At 40.9% G+C, this 26,510-nt stretch overlaps 2 protein-coding genes across 10 annotated transcripts in view; one reads left to right on the plus strand and one right to left on the minus strand.

The window, feature by feature from the left end:
- Window positions 1-16,561, minus strand: part of Cfap57 (cilia and flagella associated protein 57) — a 70,022-nt gene extending 53,461 nt beyond the window's left edge. For 5 of the 9 annotated variants that reach the window (XM_058570827.1, XM_046468389.1, XM_058570825.1 and 2 more), the window contains exons 1-6: window positions 16,436-16,561; window positions 16,052-16,225; window positions 10,498-10,814; window positions 8,131-8,417; window positions 5,995-6,202; window positions 3,073-3,225 (exon numbers count right to left, since the gene is read on the minus strand). In XM_058570827.1, the coding sequence (XP_058426810.1) occupies window positions 3,073-3,225; window positions 5,995-6,202; window positions 8,131-8,417; window positions 10,498-10,814; window positions 16,052-16,208 (1,122 nt within the window). In that variant the 5' untranslated portion in view covers window positions 16,209-16,225; window positions 16,436-16,561. Of the gene's footprint in view, window positions 1-3,072; window positions 3,226-5,994; window positions 6,203-8,130; window positions 8,418-10,497; window positions 10,815-16,051; window positions 16,229-16,328 lie in introns of all 9 variants that reach the window. The other 4 variants (XM_046468388.2, XM_046468390.2, XM_046468391.2 and 1 more) reach the window with 4 other exon arrangements.
- Window positions 16,455-23,516, plus strand: Ebna1bp2 (EBNA1 binding protein 2). The gene is made up of 9 exons (XM_046468395.2): window positions 16,455-16,837; window positions 16,920-17,003; window positions 17,219-17,388; window positions 18,029-18,152; window positions 19,179-19,268; window positions 20,824-20,899; window positions 21,154-21,247; window positions 22,994-23,156; window positions 23,294-23,516. Exons 1-9 carry the CDS (start codon window positions 16,772-16,774, stop codon window positions 23,342-23,344), a joined length of 918 nt encoding a protein of 305 aa, XP_046324351.1. The 5' UTR covers window positions 16,455-16,771; the 3' UTR covers window positions 23,345-23,516.
- The last annotated feature ends 2,994 nt before the right edge of the window (window positions 23,517-26,510 follow it).

Consider the following 26,510-nt stretch of genomic DNA (forward strand, 5'->3'; position numbering starts at 1 on the left):
AATCAGTATGCAAAAATTTAATTGTATTTTTATATTCTTGGAACTAATAATTAAAAAACGCAGCACAACTCTATTTACAATAGCATAAAAAAATATTAGCTGGGCATGGTTGTACATGTCTGTAGTCCCAGCTACTTGGGAGGATTAGGTGGAGGACCTTTGAGCCCATGAATTCAAGATCAGTCTGTGCAATGTAGTGAGAAACCCCCATCTAAAAATATATTTAGAAATAAATTTAACTAAAGAAGTGCAAAAGTTACATTCTGAAAGTTATAGAATATTATCAAGATAAATTAAAGATCTAACCAAATGGGTAGAAAAATCCAATGTTTATGGATTGGTAGGCCTAATATTGGTAAAATAGCAATAAGTGCATTAGGGCTGGGGATGTAGCTCAGTGGGAGAGCACTTGCCTAGCATGCATGAGGTCCTGAGCTCAGTCCCCACAATCCCCACCCCCCTACAAACATATAAATGTAATAAGTCCCAAATCGCTCTACAAATTAAATGCTAATCCTATAAGGATCCTAGATCACTTCTTTGTAGAAATTAGCAAACTGATTCTAGAATTTATGTGGAATTGCATGGGACTTGGAATACCTATAACAATCTTGAAAAAGAACAAAGTTGGAAAACTCATGCTTTCTGACTCCAAAACTTACTGATAGGCAACAATAATCAAGACAATGTGAAACATGGCAAAAAGTAACACAATGTGGTACAGGCAGAAAGACAGATGATTAATGGAACAGAGAATAGATAACCTAGAAATAACCTGTGTATCAACTGATTTTTAACAAGGGAACTAAGACCATTCAATGGAGAAAGAATAATTTTTCAAAAAGTGGTGCTGGAACAATTGGACCCCTACTCTATGCCTCTTACATAAATGAACTCAAAATGGATCAGAGACTAAATGAAGAGCTATTATTGTAATACTCTTAAAAGAAATATAGGGGTAAATCTTTATGACCTCAGCTATGACAAAGGATTCTTGAATATAACATTAAAAGGACAACCAACAAATTAAAAAATAAATTCAGCCAGGCAGGGTAGCTCATGCTTATAATCCCAGCAACTTAGGAGGCTGAGGCAGGAAGATTTTAAGTTTGAGGCCAGCCTTACAACTTAGCAAGACCGTGTCTCAAAAAGGGGTGGGGATGCAGCTCAGTGGTAGAGCACCTCTGGGTTTAATCCCCAGAATGAGTGAATGAATGAATGAATGAATAGACTTCATCAAAACTGAAAACTTTCATGCATCAAAGAACACTATCAAGAAAATAAAAGGACAACATACAGAATGGGAGAAAATACCTTCAATTTACACAACTGATAAGAGACTTGTATGTATAATATATAAAGAACACTTACAACTCAATAAATAAAGGACAACAGAATTTAAAAAGTGGGCAAAAGATCTGAATAGACATTTTTCTTTTTTTTTTTTTTTTTTTTTTTTTTTTTTTTTTTTTTTTTTTTAAGAGAGAGTGAGAGAGTGAGCGAGAGAAAGAGAGAGAGAGAATTTTTCAACGTTTTATTTTTCATTTCTCGGCGGACACAACATCTTTGTTGGTATGTGGTGCTGAGGCTCGAACCCGGGCCGCACGCATGCCAGGCGAGCGCGCTACCGCCTGAGCCACATCCCCAGCCCCTGAATAGACATTTTTCAAAGAAGACATACAAATGGCAAAAAGCACATGAAAAGATGTTTACTATCATAGTGATCAGAAAAATGCCAACCAAAACCATGAGGAGACTCCACATATTGTGGGATGGCTATAACCAAAAAGCCAGATAATAACAAGTGTTGACAAGGATAAAGAGAAATCAGAACCCTCATATGCTGCTTATCGGTATATAAAATGGTGTAGCCCCCTTGGAAAACATTCTAGAGCAGCTCCTCAAATGGTTATACACAGAGTTACCATGCCACACAATTCTATTCTTAGGAAGAGAAATGAAACCATATACCCACACAAAAACTAGTTCAGGCATGTTCACAACTGTAGTATTCATAAATATCCCAAAGATGGAGAAACCTTAATATCCAAAACTGATGCATAAACAAAACATGGTATATTCATACCATGGAATACTATTTAGCTATAAAAAGGAATGAAGTAGTGATACATGCTACAACCTGGACGAACCTTAAAAGCATTATGCTAAATCAAAGAAGCCAGTCATAAAAGTCCACATATTGTATGATTCCATTTATATGATATGTCTGGAATAGGCAAATCTATAAAGATATGAAGTAGATTAGTGGTTGCTTAGGGTTGGGGAAGGTAGGGTAGGAGGATGGAGAGATAATAGCTAAAGAGTGAGGGCTTTTATTTGGAGGTGGTGAATATGTTCTAAAATGAACTCTGGCATTGGTGTACAACTCTGTAAATACTCTAAAATCTGTTGTATGATATACATTGAATAGGTAAACTCTATAATGAATTAATTCAATAAAGCTCTTATTAAAATCCATTACTTAGAAAGGTATGTTAAAATCTCCTACCACAATTGTAGGTGGTCTATTTTCCTTGTTGTTTTGTCAACTTTCACTTTATATATTTTGGATCCATGGTGCTAGGTGCATACAGATTTAAAATTATGATATCTTATTAAGTGAACTTTTTATAAGTACAATGTGAGCTTCATCTTTAATGGTACTTTCAATGGTAATGTCTGTAGTGTATTTATACTAGCTTTCTTTGTCATTCTAAAATGAAGCAAAAATCCAACAAAAACATTTTTTATATAAATACTCTTGTGCCCATAAACAAGTATAGCAAATTAATTCCTTGAAGAGCAATTGCTGGTAAAAGGTAGATAGGTAGGATTTACATGTGACAATGCCAATGTGTCCTCCGAAGAGGATACAGCAACAATCACAATCCCACCCTGTGTATCAGATGCTTCTAAGCTGATATCTTAAAGTTAGTGTTTCCTTTACTCAGTTATGAAGATGGGGTGGGGTGAATGATCCAGTCTCAGCTTATGAAGAATTTGTCCACACAGTGGCCAGTCCCTCCACCACCGCAGGCCCATCTGGAAGGAGGCTTTGCTGGGAAGACTCACTTTGCTGATCTCTGTCAGGGACATGGTGATGCTGTAGATCTGGTTCTTACTGGTGCTGGCAACCAGGGTTTCCTCCGAGGGACTGAAGCACATGCACAGAATGTCCTGTTTGTCAGACTGACTTGGGTCGTTGCTCTGTGGGTCCACAGGAATCTGCTCAAGACACAAGATGGCTGTTAGTAATGGCCCCACACGTCAGCATGTCCTCAGGCCTGGAGATTTCTCTCAGATCCCTTTAGCTTACAGACCCCCAGACCAGGATGCTTCCCAGGCTCCTCTTCAGGTGTGGAGAAGGCAGGGCCTGAGCACCTCTGCTTCTATGGGGCTTCAACTCTGCTATCCATTCACCTTTAAGTGATGAGTGGCTGAATAACAAAAAGCACTATGAAAATTGTCAATCCATCATCTCCACTTGAGATTCCCCTTTCAATACGCATTTATCTAAACCTCACTCCTGCCCACCTGTTGGAAGTCCAGGGCATGTGCTATCTGGCACCAGGCATACCAGTGTGCATTTCAGGGCAGCAGAGGGCTGTGGCAGCCCTTCCACCATGTGTGGTAGTGACAGGATAGAGAAAAAAGAAGGGTCACACAGTTTCTGCCAATAGTCTCTGACAGGGTCTATGGTTCTCAGCTAGACAATAAAATCAGATTTCCTTTCCCTGGCTGTTCATCTTCTTCTATTGGCAATCAAACTTATTGAAGGGCTGGCCTACACACCTATTTTTTATTTTTATTTATTCCCTTTCATTATGTATGGCAGTGTGTCAGCTTAGAACCAACTTCCTTAGCAAGAGTCCTAAAGTACAAGAAGTAAAATAAAAAAATCAATAAATGGGATGGTATCAAGCAACAAAGCTCCTGCACGGCTATTTCTGCTTCCTTACCACAAACTCAATTTTTAATTCCTTAGCATTTGGCTTCCACTGCATCATTCTATCCTCAGGAAGATCAGAAATCTCCTTATCAGAAATCTCCCTGCTCAGTCCTCATTATCTTGGCTTTTCTTGATCTGTGGAGCTGAGGGCAGGACCTACCTCCCTAGGGGGCAGGACACTGGGCTCTCATGCTTAGGCCCCTCTGCTTGGAGTGCCATCTTTCCATGCAGTCCAATCCTTCTTCATGCAGTCAGTTTCCTTGCTTTGGCAGGTTAGAGCTGGCTCTAGGAAACCTTCCCTGGCCCGCCTTGGCTGGGTGGGCACTGATATTCCCTAATGTGCCCACAGTCCCTGGGAGTTCCCTCTTGTCACATTTATCACACTGTGAAAAGTACAATGGGTGCCCTCGCACTGGAGACCTCGTCCCACCTCTGTATCCCAGTGCTCACAGCAATGCCTGGCATGTAGTAGGTGTTCATCAAATGGATGGTAGCAGCTTTCTTGTTCTCCTCCAGAGACAGCGAGTTCCTGCCCCTCTGGCTTCCTGCCCTCTTCCTGGCTTATCTTCTTCACTGAGTTGATCCCCATCTGACACCCTGATTGCATTTGTTTCTTTGCCTGTCCTTTGAGGTCTAACATCATGCTTCTCATGTGATGGCTTCTCCATGTAGTTCCAGCCCCTGCCACAGAGCCTGGCACATGGTAAATACTCCAGTATTCATTAAATAAATAGATCAAGAAACATAAGAGTGGGTTGCTTTATAGGCAAAGTAAGCTCACACCACTCCTGCCTTCTCCCCCTCAGCCCACACCCTCCTCACTCTGACCCCCGATTTTCCTCTTTGGCACAAAACTTTCCCCAAGCATCCATCTTCAAAGCCTGGCATCATCTCTGAGGGCTCCTTGCCTCTCTGACCTCCCACCTCCATTCACACTTAACCTTCAGAAAGGTGCTCTTTTCCCCGCCTTCCCTGGTACCTACTACCATCGTCTTAGACCTCACTACCTTTTGGCTGCCATAACAAACACCTCTCAATGGATTCCTAATCATAGCTAAACAACTACTACTATTCTTGGAGCACCACACACCAAGCACTGCACACGCTGATTTTCAGAGACTGTCATTTCATTCTTTCAACAACCATCCTTCTTGGTGTAAGTGTGCTACTTTTCTCAATAAAGAAACATGGATTTTGGTAGATCCAGCAACTCATCTCGAGTCACTCAGTCAATAAATGGCAGATCTAAGTCAGAATTCATTCTTTGTATTTTTAGCAGCTTTCAATCCAATGCCTCTAGACTCACCCCCCACTATGTATTACGGGCAGATCAGTGTTTTAATAAGCATGACCTTTCCCACTAGACAGCCTTACAGGGTGCTGCTGAGTTATGCAAATCACACCCCCAGGCTGGCGTTGGAGATCTTTGACCAACCTCAGCTCCCCTCTTACCCTTTCCAGTGCTTTCCAATCCCTCTTGGCTGTGGAAAAGGTCTTCCCCACATACCCCTGCTTGTCCCAGGATGCCTCTGCTAAAGCTGTCCTCTTCATCTGGAGTACCTGGTTTTGTTTCTTCCTGTCAAATGCTATCCATCTCCTAAGACCCTGCCTCAAAGATTACCATTAAACACCAAGGAGCCTTCTAGATTCTTCCCCAACTCAATACATATTCTCTCTCTTTACAATACCTTGTATTTATTCCACAAACATTGCTGGCTGCTTATTATGTGGCAAGTAATATGTTTGGTCTTAAACATTAAAACTGATCTAATAATTACTATGAGAACACTAAGGTTCCAAGAAGAAATGTAATTTACTCTACAGTTCTTTCCCAGGATTCAAAACTAGACCCTTCCTGCTCCTAAACCCCAATTTTGTCGGCTTCATCCTGAATCCTCCCTCAAGACAGATACCATCTCAAGTCACCATTTCTGTTCAGCACTCCAACCCCATCCCTCTCCATCAAGTGCCCTGTCAGAGCTCTGCTCTTGGACAACAAATGCCAATAGGACCCTGGTTTGCTTCTTCCTTCCTCTATTCCTTACCCGGATTTCCCTGCTCTCTCGGTAAAAGTCCTTTTCTTCTATCTTTTCAAACAGCAGAACTCTTCCGGGTCCAGCAGAGCAGGCAAACCCCTTTGAATAGGCAGCAATGGCGAACACCCGGGGCATGACCAGTTGGTTGTGGCTACTGGTCGTCACGATCTGTTCAAAGGAAGGGACTGGGGAACTGACTGGTGGAAATTCGACCAGGCTGGAAAAGGAAAACAGCACATAAAGGGGTCAGACAATCCCACGAGATGAATTCTGCTCAGAAGAAGAAAGAGGGCTGTCCTTGGATGTGGCAGAAGCCACTCAATGATCTCCTTTCCTATTGCCAAACTGCTATCCTTTGGCCTGGGAATGCCACAAACTCCAAAGACAGAAGACTGGAAAGCTACACATTTATTTGGTAGTTTCTCAACCCTCATGGTCATGATAATGATATGATGATTCCCATTCTGTTTAGATAAAAGTGTCTCAGAAGGGTTGAGTTTTCTAAGGTCACACAACTGTGGCTGAGATTGGATCCAGGTTTTCATTTTTATTCACTTATTAATCCATTTGTATAATACATATTTATATTTGCTTATAAATATTTATCTGAAGTTATACTGTGTTAATGGCTTTGTGAAATGATGGTAAGAAGGACTGACACAGTCCCTGCTCTCAGAAGCTTACAGTCTAGAGGGATATATACCAAGGACTGTTAGGGGCAGCTGAGTACAATGACAGAGGAGCTCATCAGCAGATAACAAGGGCTTTCTGAGGGGAGCAGAGGTGGAGAACTCTCAGCTGAGACCTGCAGCACAAACAGGAGCAAGTCAGGTGTGTGCATGTCTGGGGTATGGGGTGAAGTGGGGGATGGAGGGAATTGCATATGGCCCAGTCCACAAGCAAGGGAGTGCCTTGGGCATGTGAAGTAGATCCAGGCAGGAATTGAAGCTCCATGTCAGAAAGGGTAAGAATGTCAAAGATGTGTGGGCTGAACAATGTGGTCTGGGCTTTGTGCTAGGAGTCTGGACCCATTGAAAGACTGTGCACACAGCACACTGGAGAGGGAACAGGGACTTATTAGGAGACTTCCACATAATCATAATAAAAAGGAGATATCACTGTAATGGGAAGATGTTGAAAATGGGTGGACTGACAGTCACTGAGGAAGAAGAATCCACAGGATGCCCTGTGGTTGAGGGCCTGGGCTTTGGGGTTGGACAGATCTCAGGCTGAATCCTGATCCTGCCACTTAGAGTATGGTGATCTTGGGTGAGTCATTTAACAACTTTAAGCCTATTTCCTGCTCTATAAAATGGCCACGATAATCATATATACCACACAGGTAGGACTCAAATGGGAATATACAGAATGTGATTAAAAGAGTGTCTGCCACATTCAATGACACTTTCCAGTATGTGTGAGACATGATTATTCTTGGTTATAAGAGAGGTACTCCTTCCTGAACTCCTCTTTGCCCATATTCCTCTTTCAAATTTAGGGACAACATTCCCTAGCACTTCTGTTATCTGTCACCTCCCACTCAATTTTGAACTCCTAGAGGACTTGCATCCTCAGTACCTAAAAAGATGCCTTGTAAATTGCAAGTGCCAAGTGGGCATGTATATAATAGTTCAGTAAACCAGGCAGCCAGCCAATAGAACAAATATTTTTGAAAAAACTATAATTTTGAAGACTAGTTATGATAAAGTGTGTAGAGAATTATAGAATACTTTCTTTATCTCCCCTTTATTTTGTGGTATTGGGGGTTGAACCCAGAGGCTCTCTATCACTGAGTCATACATACCCCCAAGCCTTTAAAAAATTTTGTTTTGAGACAGGGTCTTGCTAAGTTGCTGAGGCTGGCCTCAAACTTGGGATCCTCCTGTCTCAGCCTCCTGAGTCCCTTACAGGCTTGTGCCATTTTACCCAGCTTAAAATGTGTATAAAAGAAGTTAGGTATCATAATAAAAAAATTGTATCTAGAAATGGTTATAATTGGCAGATTTGTGCTTGAATATAGGAAGAAGGAAAATGAACATAGTTTTTAAGGTAGAGGGGTTATGAGTGGATTTTGAAGAATGCCCTCTCTGATTAATGTTCTCAGTACAGTAAGCATGCGGGTATCAGCCCATGGGGCACCGTTACCTCTCTGACTCGTGGATAACCTCCAGGTTCTTTGAGCTAGCCGTGGGCTCCTTGACCATTATGTTGGTTTCCCAGCGCTGGTCTCCAGATTCAAAGAGAAAAAGCTTTCCTGTATCAGTGCCAACAATGACCTTGTCTTCAGCCACCCAAGCATGGGCTAGATAGTTTTGGGATTCTCCTCTCTGAAAATTGGTTTGCTTTAGGGTTCCCTCAGCAAAACGCAGAAGCTTAAACATTCCATTTCCAGTGACACAAACCTGAGTGTTATCCTGGGGATTAATGCTCACCTGCAAAAAGTAAGAGAATAAAAGCAAAAGATATATAAAAACTAACCTTAATGGAATTATTTCCAACTTTTCAAATTAATACTCATTGCAGGTAGTTCAGAAACTCCCTTACACATCACTAAGTCAAGGAATTTTATACCATGTTTGATGAGGGCACACATGTGTATCCATGTAGATGTAGGGCCCATGAGTTCCACAAAGAAAATCTACAAAGGTGAAATGCAGAATGAGCATGTTCCAATAATAATCAAACTCTGTGCCAACAAAATGGAATGAAGCTCAGTGTGAAGAGCGGTGACAGTGATTGGGAGACCAGTGCCTGAGATTGGTATCCCTGATAACTTTGTGGCTGTGGCATGCTTGGTGCCTGGGAAAGTTTCTGTGCACAGGTGCAGGATGCTGGGTTGCTGTGGTAATGCCCTCCATGGGGAGTCTCTATGCTAGAGCTTATCAGCTTCAACCTTGCTCTAAGGCCCACAGCTCCTGGGAATAGAGGAATTCTCTTGCTAAGACAACCACAATGTTTTACCAGCTCTGCTGCTCCTGAACCTGCAGCATAATAGTAACTTTAAACAATGGATTTTCTTGAAAGCTACACAATGCTCCTATAATTGTAGAATGTAACTGAGGAATAAGCTGCATAATGTTGCTAACTCTGTAACTTTCATGAATACAAAGAATAATGCTTGCATAGTCTTTAATCTAATTAATGATGTGTGTGTGTGTGTGTGTGTGTATATATATATATATAAAATAAAGATTGCTGGTTTAATTCTTTAGAACTGCTTCTCCATCAGAGAGTAATGCTCCACCCAATCCCAGGTGTTAATTTCACAATCTGAGTTTGTGAGTCTTATTTCTTCCAATCTCCCATCACCCCTCACTGGAACCTGCTATTTTGGCTGCGCTGGTTGCGGCAGCTCAGCTAGAAATGGAGAAATGAGGGCTGGTCAGGTGTGTGCACATGTCTAGGGGCATGGGGTGGAGTGGGGGGATGGAGGGAATTGCCCTGTCCATGGAGGAAAGAAATCACCTATCAGGAGAATCTGCATGGTCTCCCACCAACTGAGTTTCCTTCCCTAGAGGCTCTATCCTAACATACTCTAATGGGCAGTCAACCTGCTCTCCTCACTAGGCATGGAGCAACTTGCAGGGCTGTGTGTGGCTTCTTCATCTCTGTATTCCCAGCTGGGTTCATAGTGGGCATCCAATAAATGTTCAGTGGATCTACTTGAGAGGGGATGCTCTCTGCACGGAGCAGGGATGCCTCCTCAGGCCTCATTATGGCCTGCCTTTGGTTTGATTCTAAGATCACCAAGCAACCTTCTGATTACTAATTTTGCCTCTAACCTTCTCTGTATTAGGAATGAAATACACTGGATAAATGATGTGAGTTTTCTGGTTGTGATGTCAATCTCCTGTGAGATGAATAATTTAGGCTTGAGATGCTAATTGATTAGCTAGTATCTCTGGACATAAACAGAACTGAGATCTTGTAAAACTGAGTATAAGATCCTAGACTGAACCAAGAAAAAACCTTTGAACTCCCTGCCTAAGAGGCAACGAGCTTCCTAATGAGTCTTCTTTATTTTTCTCTCAAAGAACAATCAAGAATTGTTACCCATATAACCACAATTTCACTGAAAGCTTCCTAAAATGTACCATTTTGCATTGCATTCTTGAAATCTTCCTGCTGCCTAGCAAAACTGCTGGAAATGACCAAAGGGCGGGGGGAGAGCATGCAAGTGAGCCTGTTTTAAAAATTCACCTCTGGGCCTAACCTGTAACCAGAAAGCAGTTCTAGGTAGAGGAAAGAAGGTAGGAGCTGGAGTCAGGAAAAATCACCTGTGTGATTTTGTATGAATTATTTAATCTCTTGGAGCCTCAGCTCCCTCATCTATAAAATGGGAATAATAATTTTGCATTCCTTATATAAAATTATATTTATATATATTCCTTGTGAGACCAAAATTTTAAAATGCATGTAAGAAATATATACTATGATACAAAACAAGGATTCAATAAAAGACTGCTCTTACTATTCTATGAGCTACATGATACCTGTTATACTAGGAGGTACCTGGTAGATAGGGTTGTTCTGAGTGTCAGTTCTAATAATGGCCATTACTTTCTGCTTTTCCCACAGCCAATAGACAAGGTTTGATTCTGGAGGTGATGTCTGAGTCAATAGATACTTGGAGTCTGGAGAAAAGGCCATGCTGATAAATTTCTGAACTGGAAAGTCAAAAGTATTAAGGACTTTGCGCTTCCGGCACGGGATGGATGACAGCTCATAAATGGTGATTACAGGTTTCTCCTGCACAATCTCGGAGATGGCGAGGTACCGCCGATTGGGGCTGATGGACAAGGCCAACATACCCTGACTCTTGTCTGAGCCTGCAAACAGAGGGAAAAGGGGATAGTGAGGGTAGGTTGTGCTTTCACCAAGACTCAAGCAGGCTCAGCAGTGACACTGCTGACAGAGGAGAAAGGTGCACGAACACCTAGTTATCAGTTCCTGGCCATCCCTCCGTACAACTACACCTGGGGTGTTATGAAAATGATCAGATGGGCACCTCACTGAGGATGAGGTGGGAGAAGTCAAGGAACCCTTCGTGAAGGAAGAGGAGTTGGGATGGAGGATGGGATATGTGGTGGCAAAAGTTGGAGCAACGTTGTGGAGGTGACAAAGAGTAGAGTGCTGTGGGGGAACTGGTAGCAGCAGGTATTGCTGGAGAAATGTATGTGAGTAACGATGATCAAAGATGGATCCGGAAGAGAGGAACAGGTCCAATCATAGAAGCTTTAGTGCTCTGAGTGGCCAGCACTCAACACTTTTAAAGGCCGGGATATTAACTCAGCCTCTCTTATATTTAGGTGATCTGTGTGACATTTTAGTTATGAGACGGATGCAGAAGTCTGCTGAAGTGGTTTTATGATAAAGCTTTATGTTTTCTTGAAGATCAAGGGCAGATGCATTCTATCCCCCTTCTCCTGGAATATAGAGGTAATGTCTCAAGATATAGCAGTTTTCTTGCATTCACGAAGTAATGAGCATGAAAATGAAAGCTGTGGTCCTCTAGAAAGCAGAGCCTGAGGCAAAGATTAAAATGTAAATCTTTTTTTTCAGGAAATTCAATGAGGGCCACATTGCAATTTTCATGGGCCCTAGACACTTTTGCTTACATATGTCCCTTCCTCCATAAAATAGTACAAGTATATTTATTTTCCTACACTATTTAAAAAATACATGCAATCACACATTTGATGACTGCATTAATATAAAGATGAATATGATTCAGGCTGGATTCACTCTTATATATTCATTATTGTTATATTTACTTTTTCTTATTTTAAAACAAATTTAAAACATTTTCATGGGCCCCTAAAGGTATTGTAAGCCCTAGGCACTGTGCATAGTGGAAAAGTCTTCTGTGGGTGTGGGGACCTGGGCAGGGAGGATGTGTGAAGCAGGGGAAGATGCGCTAGGAAGTGATGGGCTAGGTCCCCGTCTGATGGACTCCATGCTGGGAGGGTCACAGCAAGTTGCCCAGCACATGGAACTTTTCTGGAAGAGCTACAGGCAATAAGGGAAGCTCAGGGAAGAACCAGGTTTCGGGGTCATTGAGAACTTTGCCAATGATTTTGGATTACACCTGGGAAGCAATGAAAGCCACTGAAAACTTTTAGGAAAGTTGGATTTCCAGATGGAAGGCAGCCCTGGAGGGGATGAGAGTAGCCAGCAGGTTATTTGCAGAAGCGAGAGGTAAGGGTGCAATACACTATAAGGCGGCAGTAGGGGTGAAAGTAATGGGAGGAGGGGAGATTAGAGAAATGCCAATAGGTAGAACCAGTAGGATTTAGTGACTGCTGGAATGAGGGAGAGAAATGAGAATGAATTCAGGTGATGGGGACGAGTGGGACCCCTGGGATAGAATTTAGACTGAGGGAGTTAGGGGTGACGGTGAAGACTATGCCCCATGACTTGCTTACACAGCCCATTCACATACTTAGTATTTATGCGTACTTGCTCCCAGCTTTTTACAATATTTTTAAGCTTAAACCTTTAATTCATCTTGGACCCATGATGATAAAAAATATGAAGTGAGGATATAAAGTGGTTCCCATTTCTCAAACACCTAGTCAGTTGTCCCAGCACTAATTAATAATGAATGAATATATTAAAGTTATATTTTTGCATATATAGCATTGGGTTTCTAGAATATTTACGCTAGGACAGCATGACTTTTGTAGTCATATCTTTATCATGAGTTTGAATATCTGGCAGTTTGATCTTTAGGAAATAGCAGGAGAAAAGAAGAAATGAGAATTGGATTTTTGATACAGTGCACAAGGTATATTGTGGGGCATTTGGGTAAAGAGGCCTAGCAGTTAGATATGATTCTAAAGCTCAGGGCAGAGGGTGGGACTAAAAACTCAGATTTGAAGTAAAAGGCCTGGTGAGAAGCTAAAGCTGGGAGCATAAGATTGCCTAGAGAAGATGAAGGAAAACTCACTCCTCCTGGGTTCCCTATTTTAGGTGGTCTTCTAACTATAGCCCTTACCAGGGGATGGAATCCAGGGACCACCTGGCATTTGCATTGCATTTTCTATATCACATTCCAGGTACCCAGGACTCTGGAATTCCCTGCCTAAATGGTCCTGAGTCTAACGACAAGACCAGCATTGGCTCTTTCCTAGGTCTCTACCATCAGAGAAGGCCTAAAGATGTTCAAAGGGTGACTGTTTACAGGATATATGGGCAGCATTTAAGTGTACAGCTGAGAGGACCCACACATGAAGGAGGTCCTGCTGATATAAAATGGAATTCAGAGCAGAAGAGATGCGGTATAGGTAGGAAGTGTGAGAATATGAGCATAATAACTGAAATGATAATCTCAACGGATATACTAAATTGTAGGCTAGATATGGCTGAAAAGAGATTCAATGAAGCCAAGAGATAAATACAAAGAAAAAAGAGTTTAAAAACATGGAGGGTTAGAGTTGAGATGGTCTGGAGTTCTTGGAGATAACAGAATGAAAAAGGTACTATATTCCAAAGTGACAATTGTTAAAAACTCTCTAGAATCACTGCGAGATGCCTACCCTTGGATCCAAGAATCCCTAGGAAGATTAGAAAGGGAAAATAAAACCTACAATATAATAAAAACAGACACAGAAAACTTCTTAAAAGCATCCAGAAGAACAGACTGATCATCTATAGATAGAAGACCCAATGGCTAATGGCTTAACCACAACAAGAAAACAGAAGTAAAAAACATTGCAGCAAAAACTGCAATGTGCTGACAAAAATTCTATACCTGGCCAAGTTCTCTTTCAAATATGAGGACGAAATTAAAGTAATTTTAAATTAACATAATCTGGGAGCATCTACCATTAACACATCATCACTAACTGTAGAAGGAAAATGATTGCAACTGGAATATCTGATTTCTAAAGAGTCATGGTGGGGAAAAAAAAAGAATCATGGTGGACAGAATTCAGTAAACTTGAGAGCAAATATAAATAAATGTCTATATAAAACAATGACTGATTTAATATTAGAAATCCATATAATCTTATGGAAATATAGAAAGTGCATGCAATAAAATTCAGTATGTGTTCATTGGGGGGAAATGCATAGCAATCTAGAAAATTAAAGGATTTTCCTTAACTTGATAAAAGACATTGACAACTGCCTGCAGTAAACATCCTTCTGTGTAACAAATATTGAAATAATTCCTTTTAAGAGTAGAAGCATGACAAGGATGTTCTCTTTCATTGTCCCTATTCAACTCTGTCTGGAGGTGCTTGCCAGTACAGTAACACAAGAAAAAGAAATAAAACCATCATTTTTTGTAGATAATATGACACTCTACGTAGAAAACCCCAAAGAATCCAGATTTGTTATTAGAATTAACAACAGTTGAGCAAATATGTTAGACATAAAAAAGCCAACTATATTTAGTACAATTTATTCTAACAGAATATTACCTGATGTTTGGTAAATCTGACTTCAATAAAATTAAGAATTTCTGTCCATCAAAAGATAACATGGGGGAGAAAATTCAAGCTCCAGATTGGAATGATCAGTACATAGACAATACAAAGTGTGTCATTAAGTCAATAAGGAAGTTACTAAAACAAAACAAAACAAAACAAAAAAACCCCAAGCCCCATGAAGAACAATAGAAAAATGGATTAAAAAGCTTGAATGAGACAAATAACACAAGGCTAAGTAGGAGTAGTCTGTAAATATGTGAAAAGATACTAATTTGCATTAGTAATAGAGAAAGGCAAAATAAATCACAATAAGATACCTCTTCTCAAGCATTAGACTAGCAAAAAATGAGAAGTTGAACATGACAAAGGGTTGGTAAAGTTGTGGAAGAATGAGGACGCTTATGCATTGTTGGCACTAAGGGTCCTCATTAATTTTATTCCTGGATGTGAGTCCTAGAGAATCTTTGCAAAGTGCAGGAACATGTATGAATGCAAGAATATTTATAGTGGTAACATTTCTAATAGCAAATAGCTGTTATTTCCCCGAATGCCCCTCAAGCCTAGGATGGGTATATAAATATATATTTGAGACATTATATTCAGAGATTGGAATACTATGCTACAATAAAATGAACTCAGTTATATGTATCAAGATGCATGAATCTCAAAAGCATGATGTTGAACAAAAGAAGCAAGTTACAGGCTACATACATTATGATTCCATTTAAATAAAATTGGAAAATAGCAAAAATAAAAATATATTTTGCATAAAATCACACATATATGTAATAAAAACTGTATGGAAAATAATACAAAATTCAAAAATGGGGGTGTGTGGGGATGGGAGAGAAGTACTGGAACTGACAATGTTCTATATATTATCTTGGATGGTTCATAGATTTTCATGTAATAGTAATTCTTTATTACATATATAGAGTATATACTTTTATATGCACATATCATAATAAAGCGTTCAACACAATAAAGAGTGGGGAAAAAGAGTGGATTGAATTGTCATAAATATCACTGACAGGATGAATGAGAACAAAAAATGTAATGTCATACAAATATTTTTTTGTGTGTGACTAAGGGTAAAATTTTCTGTGTCTTCATTGTACCAGGATTTAAAAGGTGTACTGAAGATGGTGTATTTTGGAAAACTTGTGTTTACAACTCCATAAGGGGGTCTGGTGAGGACAAAGCCAATGACACTGAAGATGCATAAAAAGAGATCTAAAAAATATTGTTTTCCTGAAATTACAATGCAAAAATACTTTAAAATTAATATTAATTTTGTTAAATTTAACTGTTTTTTTTTTTTTTTTTTGCTTCTTGGTTTTTTTCTTTTTATTTTCATTGTTCTTCTTCTTCTTTTTTTGTGCTGCTGAGGATTGAATCCAGGCCTTGTGCATGTGAGGGAAGCACTCTACCAAATGAACTATATCCCCAGCCCAATCGTATCTTTGATTGGTCTATAATAAATAATGCAAGTTGACTTTTATTTCTTCTAACTTTATAAAACTGTAATATTCCAGTTGTCATAAACTGTCTTTCCAAACGTGGTTTTGAGATTACAGGGTTCTATTTGGCACGAGCCGTTAATGTATACGTCAGGATGTTAAGGATTTTACCTGGAATACATTTTTGCCACTTCTGATCCACATTGTACTTCACACAATGATTTCCTGAAGGATATATAATAATCTGTTCATCGAAGAAAAAGATATTGTTGGCCACGTGGGCTCGAAGACCAAAAACATGCAGCCACTGAGCTACGACGGTAGACATGATCCCTTGCCAGAGTTCTGCTAAAGACCAAGCAGCGGGTCAGAGCAGAATAAGTGCATTGCCCCGCCCCGCCCCACCCAGGACACGCCCCTGGCCCCGCCCCCGAGCCCTCCTCCTCACCTCTGGGTGCCCCCCCAATCTAGCCGGTCCCCTAGGGCTCCTTCTCCCCTTTCCTTTTCTCCCTTGCACGTTCAGCTCCTCCTGACGACCTCAGGGACCTCTCCCACCTTTCGCTTCTTCACTCAGGCTCAGCAGACCAAGCACGTATCCAGAGGTGCTACCCCCTAGGGATTCCAAGCAGCCCGGGCACTTCCAAACGTCGCAGCGGTTCCTATGGCAACCACAAACCGGAAGTGTGGCTTGTAGCCGGAAGCGGAAGTCCCGATCGAGGAGCTGAGCACGGTCGGTGAGTTGTTGGTGCTGGTGTGGCTTGGGCGCACGTGGAGCTGCGAGTGTGAGTGGGTGCTGAGCGCAGCGTCCGCGGCGAGGGTCTCCCCTGCCAGTCCCGCGGGCCTCGGGCTACCCTGCGCTTCCAGGTAGGCGCGGGTCGGGCGTGCGACGAGATGGACACTCCCCCGCTGTCGGGCTCCGACTCGGATTCTGATGATTCTCTTGTCACGGACAGAGAGGTATGTCAGCAGAGCTCGCCGGTCGGGGCGCGGAAAGAGGGGCTCTTACTCCTCTGATACTGACCGCCACTGTGTCTTGCAGTTGCAGGATGCGTTTTCCCGCGGACTCCTGAAGCCAGGCCTCAATGTCGTGCTAGAGGGGCCAAAGAGGACTGTGAATGACGTGGTGAGCGCGGGCGCCGGGCAACTGGTACTCGGAAATGGGATGCGCACAAGGCAGTGTTGTGTTTGGAGACTGATTCTTGTCCCAGGAAGATGCAACCTGCCCAAAGCCTAGAGGGTCTGTCTGGGTATTTGGGTGTAGCACTTTTCTTATTGGGTTTGTGCGTGAGAGAGACAAACTCTTGCTTTTCTTGTGAGCTCAGTGTCTGAATTTCCTAGAATGGCCTGAAACAGTGTTTGGCTGAATTCAAGCGGGACCTGGAGTGGGTTGAAAGGCTCGATGTGACCCTGGGTCCGGTGCCAGAAATTAGTGACCCTCAGCCTACACCTCAGAACAAAGACCAGAAAGCTGTTAATCCAGAAGATGATTTCCAGCGGGAAATGAGTTTGTATGTTTATTTTCCACTATGGGAGAAGTTGGGGTCCTTATGCTAGAGAATAAGGGAGAGAAGGAAGTAGTGAGACTGCACTCTCTGGATCCCCAGGGAGTTAGCACATGTTTGGGAATGGGAAGACTCTTCCCTAGAGGAGGAAGAGCTAAGGGATTCTCCTTGGTTGAGAGAAGAGCTCCCTGGTCTACTAGTTCTGATTTTAAGTCCAGTTTATAGACTATTTTGAAATATTCACTTGTAAAGCTTATGTGTGTGCACATGCAGTTAGTTATTAGAACAAACTTTGTTTATGGGAGGGGGGGTTCCCTGACTGTACTTTGTTTAGTAATTATATAAAAATTCATAATTGACATTAATTTGTGTGTTAATTGGCACCTTTAGAGTAGTCATTCTTTTAAACTGCTAACTTATTTTTAGCAAAATTTCTCTCCTTTAAAATAATGGTGTACAGTGAAATCTTTCTAAGATGCCAAATTAATAAGGTTTCATTCCCACTTTTGTGTGTTTATTCATTTGTTCTTGTTAGTGAAGGTCAGATGTTGAGTGCTTCTCAGCTTGAAAAACTCATGAGAGGCAGTGAGAAGGAATGAAAGCCTTTCTCCCTCATCTCATTTCACGTTTTGCCCTGTAATCTCAGCTACCGCCAGGCCCAGGCTGCTGTGCTTGCAGTATTACCCCGCCTCCATCAGCTCAAAGTCCCTACCAAGAGGCCAACCGATTATTTTGCAGAAATGGCTAAGTCCGATCAACAGATGCAAAAGGTAAGAAATGTTTTTGTCTGGAAAGCCAAGGCTTTGTACTGAAGTATATTCAGCTGGCCTATCTCCTATAGTGTTTTAGAAAGAACTATAAACCCAATATTGGGGAGCTGGTTGTCAAAGACATTTATTATCTCTTTCAGAGATTTTCTACTTTAGATTTGGGTTGTTACCACCCATTAGATAAATATAAGAATGACTTTTTCCTAATTTAAATAACTAAGGAGAAAGGAAGTAGTATAAAAATGGTCCTAAAGTTAAGATGGCTTTCATATTTCCTAGTTGCCATGACACGGTGTACAGAGAACACAGCACAGTTGTTCTGGTGCTTCTATTGCCAGGAAGCAATGCTATCACTTGTAAATACATTTTCTTCTTGCGCCCTCACTTCTTTGTAAAATGACAGATTAATATGTGGCTCAGATACAATATAATTTAGAGTTAGGTGGCACTTGGTCCTCATTTTAACTTGAGTGGGAGAGAATTGCCAACACTGAAGCAAGGTTATATTTAAATGGATCCCCTGGGTATCAAGTTAGATGTTAGGGAACTATTGGTGGTACCCAGAGAAGCTAATCTAGAGAACAGCTTATACATGTCTCTTGTTTGTTTGTAGTGATATCTTATCCTTCAACTGAAATGTGTATGTTTGATGGAAGAGGGTGGGTATTAGATATCTGCTGGAGTTTTTTTTTTTTTTTTTGTGAGGCCTGTTAGAGAAGGGCACTGAGGCTGCATGCAGGCTTAACCTTTGTACAGACAGTGGGCATGGGGAGAAATTGGTTTTCTTTCACGGATGACAACTTTTGTGTAATGGGACAAACAGCACACTGGGAGTAGGAAGTTACTTTTAAGCTCTGGCCCCACCACTGATACTTTTGTGTTCTTGGGCAAAGTGCTCAGCCTTTGGGCCTCCTTGTCTTCATATGTGAAACATGGGTCAGAATAGATGATTTATAGGTTCCACGGTATACACTGTTCTCTGTTCTTCTGCACCCTAAGTAGATCTGACAACCTTTTGCATTTTAGATTCGACAGAAGCTGCAGACTAAACAGGCCGCCATGGAGAAGTCTGAAAAAGCTAAACAACTGCGAGCACTTAGGAAATATGGAAAGAAGGTGAGAAAGAAAATGTGTAAGGACTAGAACAAGACCATATTGTATGTGAAATCAGATTGCCAGGGTCTGATTTGGTTCTAGGCCTTGAGGGTGTTTGATCATGTGTTATCTCACAGTGGATTGTGTGCAGTGCCAGGACTAGGGTGGTAAGGGCAGGTGGAGCTGACAGCTTCTCTGGGCTTTAATCTTCACATCTGTACAGTAATGGGTTGAGTCCAAATCGGTGGTTTCCATACCTGATCTCTCAGCAAAATTACTAGGTGAAAATTTTTGAAACATTTCCATGCTTCAGAGTTTCTGGGAATCTGTATACTTTCTCCCATGCCCCCCAAAGGCTTCTCAGGTGCTTTTGATATGCATCTTGGATTGGACTCACTTGCCTTGATTTTCCCGGTCTGAGGGAAAAAAATGGTACACATGTTTTTGACTATGATTATCTGAGTTCTAATGTAAAACAAGATTAGGCTTTCTGTGAAACTGTTCTCTACTTCCTTTTTATTGTATAGTCATGTAAGAAAGATGACATTATAGTTAAGGTATTATAGTTAAGGTTGTGGGAAGGAATGAGTGAGGAGGATTTACATGGGAGTTAAGGCTTTGTCACAGTGTTTTGGACATAACCCTTGTGATCTGGGCATGGAGCCACTTGGTAATTTTCGGATAAATCCTCAGCAGAGGAAGAGGAGACTAACATCCTGTCCTCTGCTAAAGATCAGCTGTGGATTTAGTGTTTCTTTGATCTGGAGGTGGGTGGTTAACATTATCTCAAACATACTGGCAATGGCTTTATTGAAAGCAAAGCTCAGCTCATCTCACTTTCTAATTTGAGGATACCAGTGCGCAGTGGTTCCCAATGTGAGGTGATTTTGCTTCCAGGGAACATTTGTCACAGTATACACACATCTTTTGGTTGTCATATCTTGGAGTGAAGGGTGCTGCTGGCATCCAGTGGGTAAAGGGCAGGGATGTTGTTAAACACTCTGCGATTCACAGGACAGCCCCTGTGCCAAACAAAGAGTTACCCTGTCTAGAATGTCAGTAGTATTGAGATGTAGAAGCCCTGCCTTAAAGTATATTGTCTCCTTTTGTCTTTAAAGTTTTTTTCTTTCTTGTTTTCTGGGGAGTTTTTTTTTTTTTCCTCCCTTTTTCTTTTAGTGCTTTCATGTCTAGTAACAGTGGGTTGGATATTTAATCTTCCCAAGTATGACCAATGAGAAAAATTGACTGTAGACCTAAACACGATCTGTAGGATTGTGTGAAGAGGTAAGAGTACAGACAATGGAGTCAGGCTGCTGGCTTGTGTATCTCTGCTCTGCACATTCTTGCTATGTAACTTGAACAAGTACACCTTCTGTGTTTCAGTTTAATAGATAATAAGAATTTGAAGGTGAACTGAGAATATATAGAGAACCCTTAGCACATAGATGTAAATGTTAAATGGTAGTGATATTAATCACAGCATGTGGTTGTGTGTTTTCTTATCACATTGAGAGAATGTGGACACTTGGAGTAATGATTTGAAATGGGTATAACTGTCCTTGTGTCCATATCACAGGTGCAAACGGAAGTTCTTCAGAAGAGGCAGCAGGAGAAAAAGCATATGATGAATGCCATTAAGAAATATCAGAAAGGTCAGTCAAATATCTCTCTGCTAAGGATGTAGGAGAATGGGGATAGAGCATACCTGAGAGGTAATTTGAACATGGAGTGCTTTGAGTCTTCTTGATTGATGGGTAACAATTGGACCTAAGTTCTGGGAATGATATGGAGAGCAAGATGTGCTTCTTAAAATCAGTTTGGAAAATAACACCTTTATTTTGAGTTTTAAACCTTTCTTCTTTCTTAAAACATAATGGTGCTGATCAAAGTGCTTCTTCACTCATAGGCTTCTCTGATAAACTGGATTTCCTTGAGGGTGATCAGAAATCCGTCCCACAGGGCACAAAGGCAGCAGCTAAAGCCCAGCAGATGAAGAAAGGGTAAGAGGTTTTTGGTTTGGTTCTGTGATGTGTAGTGGATGGGAGGACCTTCACAGGAGTGGCTTCTGAGTTGAGAGAATGCAGCTGCAGATTAGACCCAACAATTATAGCACCATGTGATGGATCTTTTTAGCTATATCAACCTTTGAAGATGAAAATAAAGTACTTGGTTTATGTTAAGTGAACGCTGAAGCATCATGTGGTTCCCCATCACACAATGTGTTAGTTAAAAGCACACATCTAGGGGTCAGATCTGGATTCTGCTGCTCATTAGTAGGGTAGCTTTGAGGAAGTCACTTGTTAATTGCCCATTTACTATAATGAAGAAAGGTGTGTAGTTATAGTACTGTGAATATTAAAGGGGAGAATGTTGGCTATTATTCTTCTTAGTCCACCTTTCTGTATACCTGCATACCAGGCCTGATGGGGGAATGATAATTTCCATAAAGTACAACAAAAACTATGATAAAGACATTTAGGGAATAGTTTAGAAGCACATTTTAGAAGTTTCTTACATAGCCTGGGCGTGACTGCCCGGAGAAGGATCCCATCTGAGCCTAGTGTGAGGAGTAAGAATTGACCAGGAGAGTAGGAGAGAGAGAGGAAGGAGAAGGAACTCCAGTGAACAGAGGCATAGAGTCATGAGACAGCAGGTTGTGGATAAGGAACAGCCAGCATCTGGCCCCACTGGGAATGCAGTGGGAGGTGAGGAGTGGGGAGGCGGGCTGGGCTGGGCTGAGCTGAGCTGAGCTGTTGCTCACTGTAGAGGAGCTTGGGCTTCATCCAGGAGGCAGTGGGGAGACACTCAGAGGCTTTACTGAGAATGATGAGCAGATCGTACTCATGTTTGAAAAGATTACAGTGGCATTTGGGTCAGTGATGGACTTGAGGGAAGTGGAGACATGATTAGGTGTCTATTTCAAAAGTCCAAATGCACAGTTAATAATGCTGTACACATGCAGAGGATAGCGAGGAGAAAACATGTTGAAGAAGCATCTAAGAAGTCACATCAGCATGACTTAGTAACTGAAGTGGGTACTAAGAGTGGGTGTAGAGCCGGGCATGGTGGCGCATGCCTGTAATCCCAGTGGCTTGGGAGACTGAGGCTGGAGGATTGTGAGTTCAAAGCCAGCCTCAGCAAAAGCAAGGCTCTAAGCAACTCAGTGAGACCCTGTCTCTAAATAAAGTACAAAATAGGGCTGAGAGTGTGTCAGTGGTTGAGTTCAATCCCTGGTACCCTAAAAAAAAAAAAAAGAGTGAGTGTCTGCTGCCTGGGTGCCTGGGCAGATGGTAGGAGCTCTAGCCCCAAGGTGGAGCACAAGGTGGAGCATTTACATAATTTACATAGGAAGTCTAGGAAGGGAGATGACATATGATTTTGAATAGACTGAATTTGATGACTCTAAAATTTATTACATTTGGATTTTGACTGCGTCTTATATCCTTGAAAGGAATAGCAACAACTGAGGATGGTTTAGCAAGACTAACTTAAAATAAGAAAGCTTTCCAAAGACACATGTCATATACAGATTCTATCCTATTTTTTTTTTTTTTTTGGTCTTCCTGCTCTGGGGGTTAAAACCATAAATAGATGAGGTAATTTATAAAAATGCAGGGCCAAGGATGGAATTGTGGTGATAGTAGTGCCTGCAGAGCTGTACAGAAAGGAACTGGAGAGTATCATCAGGCCATAAGGTCATCAGGGGTTACAGTGCTCCAGTGACCTGTAGGACCCCCTTTCTCCAGGCCCAGTGCCAAGCGACGATACAAAAACCAGAAATTTGGTTTTGGTGGAAAGAAGAAAGGCTCCAAGTGGAACACTCGTGAGAGCCATGATGATGTATCCAGCTTCCGGGCCAAGACAGCCCATGCCAAGGGCCCCAAGAGGCCTGGAAAGAAAGGAGCAAATGTAAGTGGTGGGGGTACGCAAATCAGGGTGGGCACCATCTCCTCTCCCCCTAAACCCACTCTCCTCATCTGCCTCTTCTCACCCTGGGGCAGAAGATCAAGTGCTGTGTGACCAGATGTGATTCTTTTTTTGTGTAGAAGAGACCTGGAAAACGAACGAGAGAGAAGATGAAGAGCAGAACCCGCTGAACAGCCTCTTTTTATACAAAGAACAAAGCAAAAGGCATGAAGCCTTGGAATTTCAAAGTACATTGGTTTCTTTTTGTTTTAAAAAAAAAAAAAATTAATGAAATGTATACTCTTGGACTGAAAGATTTGGAAGTGACTTTGCATATTAAATAATATTCCTATTTATTAATAATTTAGACTTTGAGCCTTTTTATTACTATAGGTGAAGATTTAAACTCTGCCTCCCTCATTTTCTCTTTCCAGTCCTTCCAAATAATTATATCACAATCACTGGTTGTAAAGGGAGATTCATTGTGATCACATTCCTGTTTTGATTGTTCCTTGGTTATTGATCCCCTAGACATTTTTCTCCTGCCTAATTTTCCTCTGTGTCCTTAGTTCTGTCCAGATGCTTTACCATTTTATCCACCTTCTGCTGCAGGTCTGTCACTTTGTCTCTTGTAGATCTAAGTTGGCTCCACTACTTCTCAGATCCCTCAGTTTCTTAGCTTACACCTCTTTTCATTCTGTATCATTTTCTGGTATCTTCCTAAGAAAAGGAGTATAAGAGGTAAACTTTTTATCTCCCCATGTTTCTGAATTACTTCTAATTTAGCTGGTAACACTTTTCTCTTAAAGTGTTGAAGATTCTCTGTGGATCTGGTGTCTCTCATTCTCACTTCCCTCTGGAAGGTTTTCTTCTCCCTGAAAATATGAAATTTTATGGTAACATGTCTTGGTGTGGGCATATTTTTGTTCTTTGATTAAAGTGTTTAGAACGATTCATATTTTTCCATTCTGTGAAATCCTACTAGGTAACTTCTCTTCTCAAGTAGATGGCCATTTTTCTTTGTTCTGATTCTGGAATTTGTTAGTCAAATGTTGAACCTCTTCTAATTACTTGTAGGTTTGCATTTTGGGTCTAATTTGAAACATTTCTTTCTTTTTGTCTCATCATTTTATTAAATATTTATTTTAGTTTTCCTTTTACCCCTGAAGGTTTATTCTCCAATTGATTCTTTTTATATCATTTTGCATTTCTATAGTTGGAGTACCTTATCATGTCATAAATTATAGGTCAAGTTTTTTTTTTTTTTTTTTTAATTTTTTTGTAGTTGTAGATGGATGGGATGCCTTTGTTTATTTTTATGTGGTGCTGAGGATCAAATCCAGTGCCTCACACATGCTAGGCCAGCGCTCTGCCACTGAACTATAGCCCCAACCCTGGTTCAAGCTTTTTATAAAAGTTTTCTTTTGTTCCTTCATTCTATTTCCTTAGCCCCCACTTGTGCATTTTGCTTTTCCTTTTTCTTTTTTAAAAAATTCATTTGTACTTTTATGAGTACCATGGTGTTTCAGTACATATATACATGGTGTACTGATCAAACTAGAGCAATTCATGATTTTAATCTCATTATTACATTGTGTATTTGGAGCCTTCAAAGCCCTTCCTAGTTAATCATAAAATAGGTAAGAGGTTATTGTGAACTATAGTCACTACCCAGTGCTGTAGAACACTAGAAATTACTTCTCTCTGCTGTGTTTTGGTACCATTATTTAACTTCCCTCCAATCTTTGCAGCATGTAGTAATCACTGTTTTATATTCATTCTGATTTTTTATTTTGTATTCACATATGAGAGAACATTCTGTATTTGTCTTCTCTCTTTTGCATGTTGAGCAATAGTATTGTAGAAATTAAAAACTTGGACTAGTGGGTTTTGTTGTTTACTTCCTATTTGACCTTTGGCATGTTATCTGACAAAATGTACACAATATAGTAACTAACTCTTTGGATTTCTGTCGGTGTTAATATATGTAAAACACCTAGAACATTGTATACCGCATAATTAAGTAATAATCTTGATAATCCACTCCTTCCATGTCCAATAATCCTGTTGTTTCCCTTGTTTAGGGTTATTTTCTTGGTGTGGTTGATTAGTTCATTTTGTTGCTATAGCAAAATAACTGAGGCTGGGTTCTTTATAAAGAATAAAAGGTTTACTCAGTTGGATTTAAAGACTGAAAAGTCCAAGATTGGGCAATGACCTTATCTGTACAACCTGTGTGGAGGGCCTCAGCTTGTGGAATCATGGTGAGAACGTGTATGGAAGCAATCACATAACATGACACATAGCCTCAGAAATTCAAGTACTATTTTGCTCTTTTATAACAACTTAGTTCTGAGAACTCCTTGAGACCAGTATAAATCCCATCTGAGGGAAATACTCTACCGAATCCCCTTGCACTGGGTCCTACTTCAAAGGGATCACCACCTTTTTATACTGCCAGAATGGGGACCACCCTCTAGCACATAATCATTTGGGGGACAAATCACATCCAAATTAGAGCAGGTAGCTTTCCGATGAGCCTTGGTTGTCTGGATTTGGGAGATGGTCCAATGTTGACTGGAAGCTATGCAGAGGCTGTATGTAGGTGGGCAGGCCAGTGTAGGTGCTGGCTTTACTTTGGGTGGTAAGCTCCTTTACCTGTCTTCCCTGTCTGTACCTGTTAAGAAGTCATACTTTATTTTTATGGAAACTAGAAATATCTGAGAAGTATATTTTTGAGCAGATTTTTAAAATATTTTGTGATACTGTCACTGATACAAAGAACAGTTCTATTTTCATACAATATTGAGTTTCTAGAGCAAAATTAATTTAGTTTTCATAAGCTAATTTCAGCTAACAAAATTCTGATCACACAGCTCATGTTTTCAGAAGACAAAAGGGAAAAGGGTTAAAGTTAGAGTAAATTCACATAGGGGACCTCAGAAGCAGGTAGACACTTTGAATTATGTGTGGACCCTGTTAAGAGTCTAAAGAAAGGATACAGTATGCACTGGTAAGACCAAAAGTAAGTTATTAGTGCTAAGTACTTTTAAAGGGCTTGAAAACTATTTCTCTGCCTTTTGTCCTTCCTTCCCTTTTTCCTTTTTGCCTTTTTAATTTTACAAATGGAATCCCTTGCATTAGCCTCAGAACTGTCCTCCAGAACTCATTGGCACCAGTTCTATATCTTTCCTGCCCTTGGAGTAAAACATGATCAGGATGCAGGCAATATTATCCCTTTGTATTTCTTACTTTAAAGTACAGTCCCATGCATTGAGAGATAGCAGTCCCTAATGCAGAGTACAGGCAGTTCTTTTCATGATTTAATATCCATGGATTGCAGTTATCCAGGTGCTG

Source organism: Marmota monax, unplaced genomic scaffold, assembly GCF_021218885.2.
Source record: "Marmota monax isolate L192 unplaced genomic scaffold, Marmota_monax_Labrador192_F-V1.1 WCK01_AAM20220418_F8-fsc00008, whole genome shotgun sequence".
Classification (NCBI taxonomy): domain Eukaryota; kingdom Metazoa; phylum Chordata; class Mammalia; order Rodentia; family Sciuridae; genus Marmota; species Marmota monax.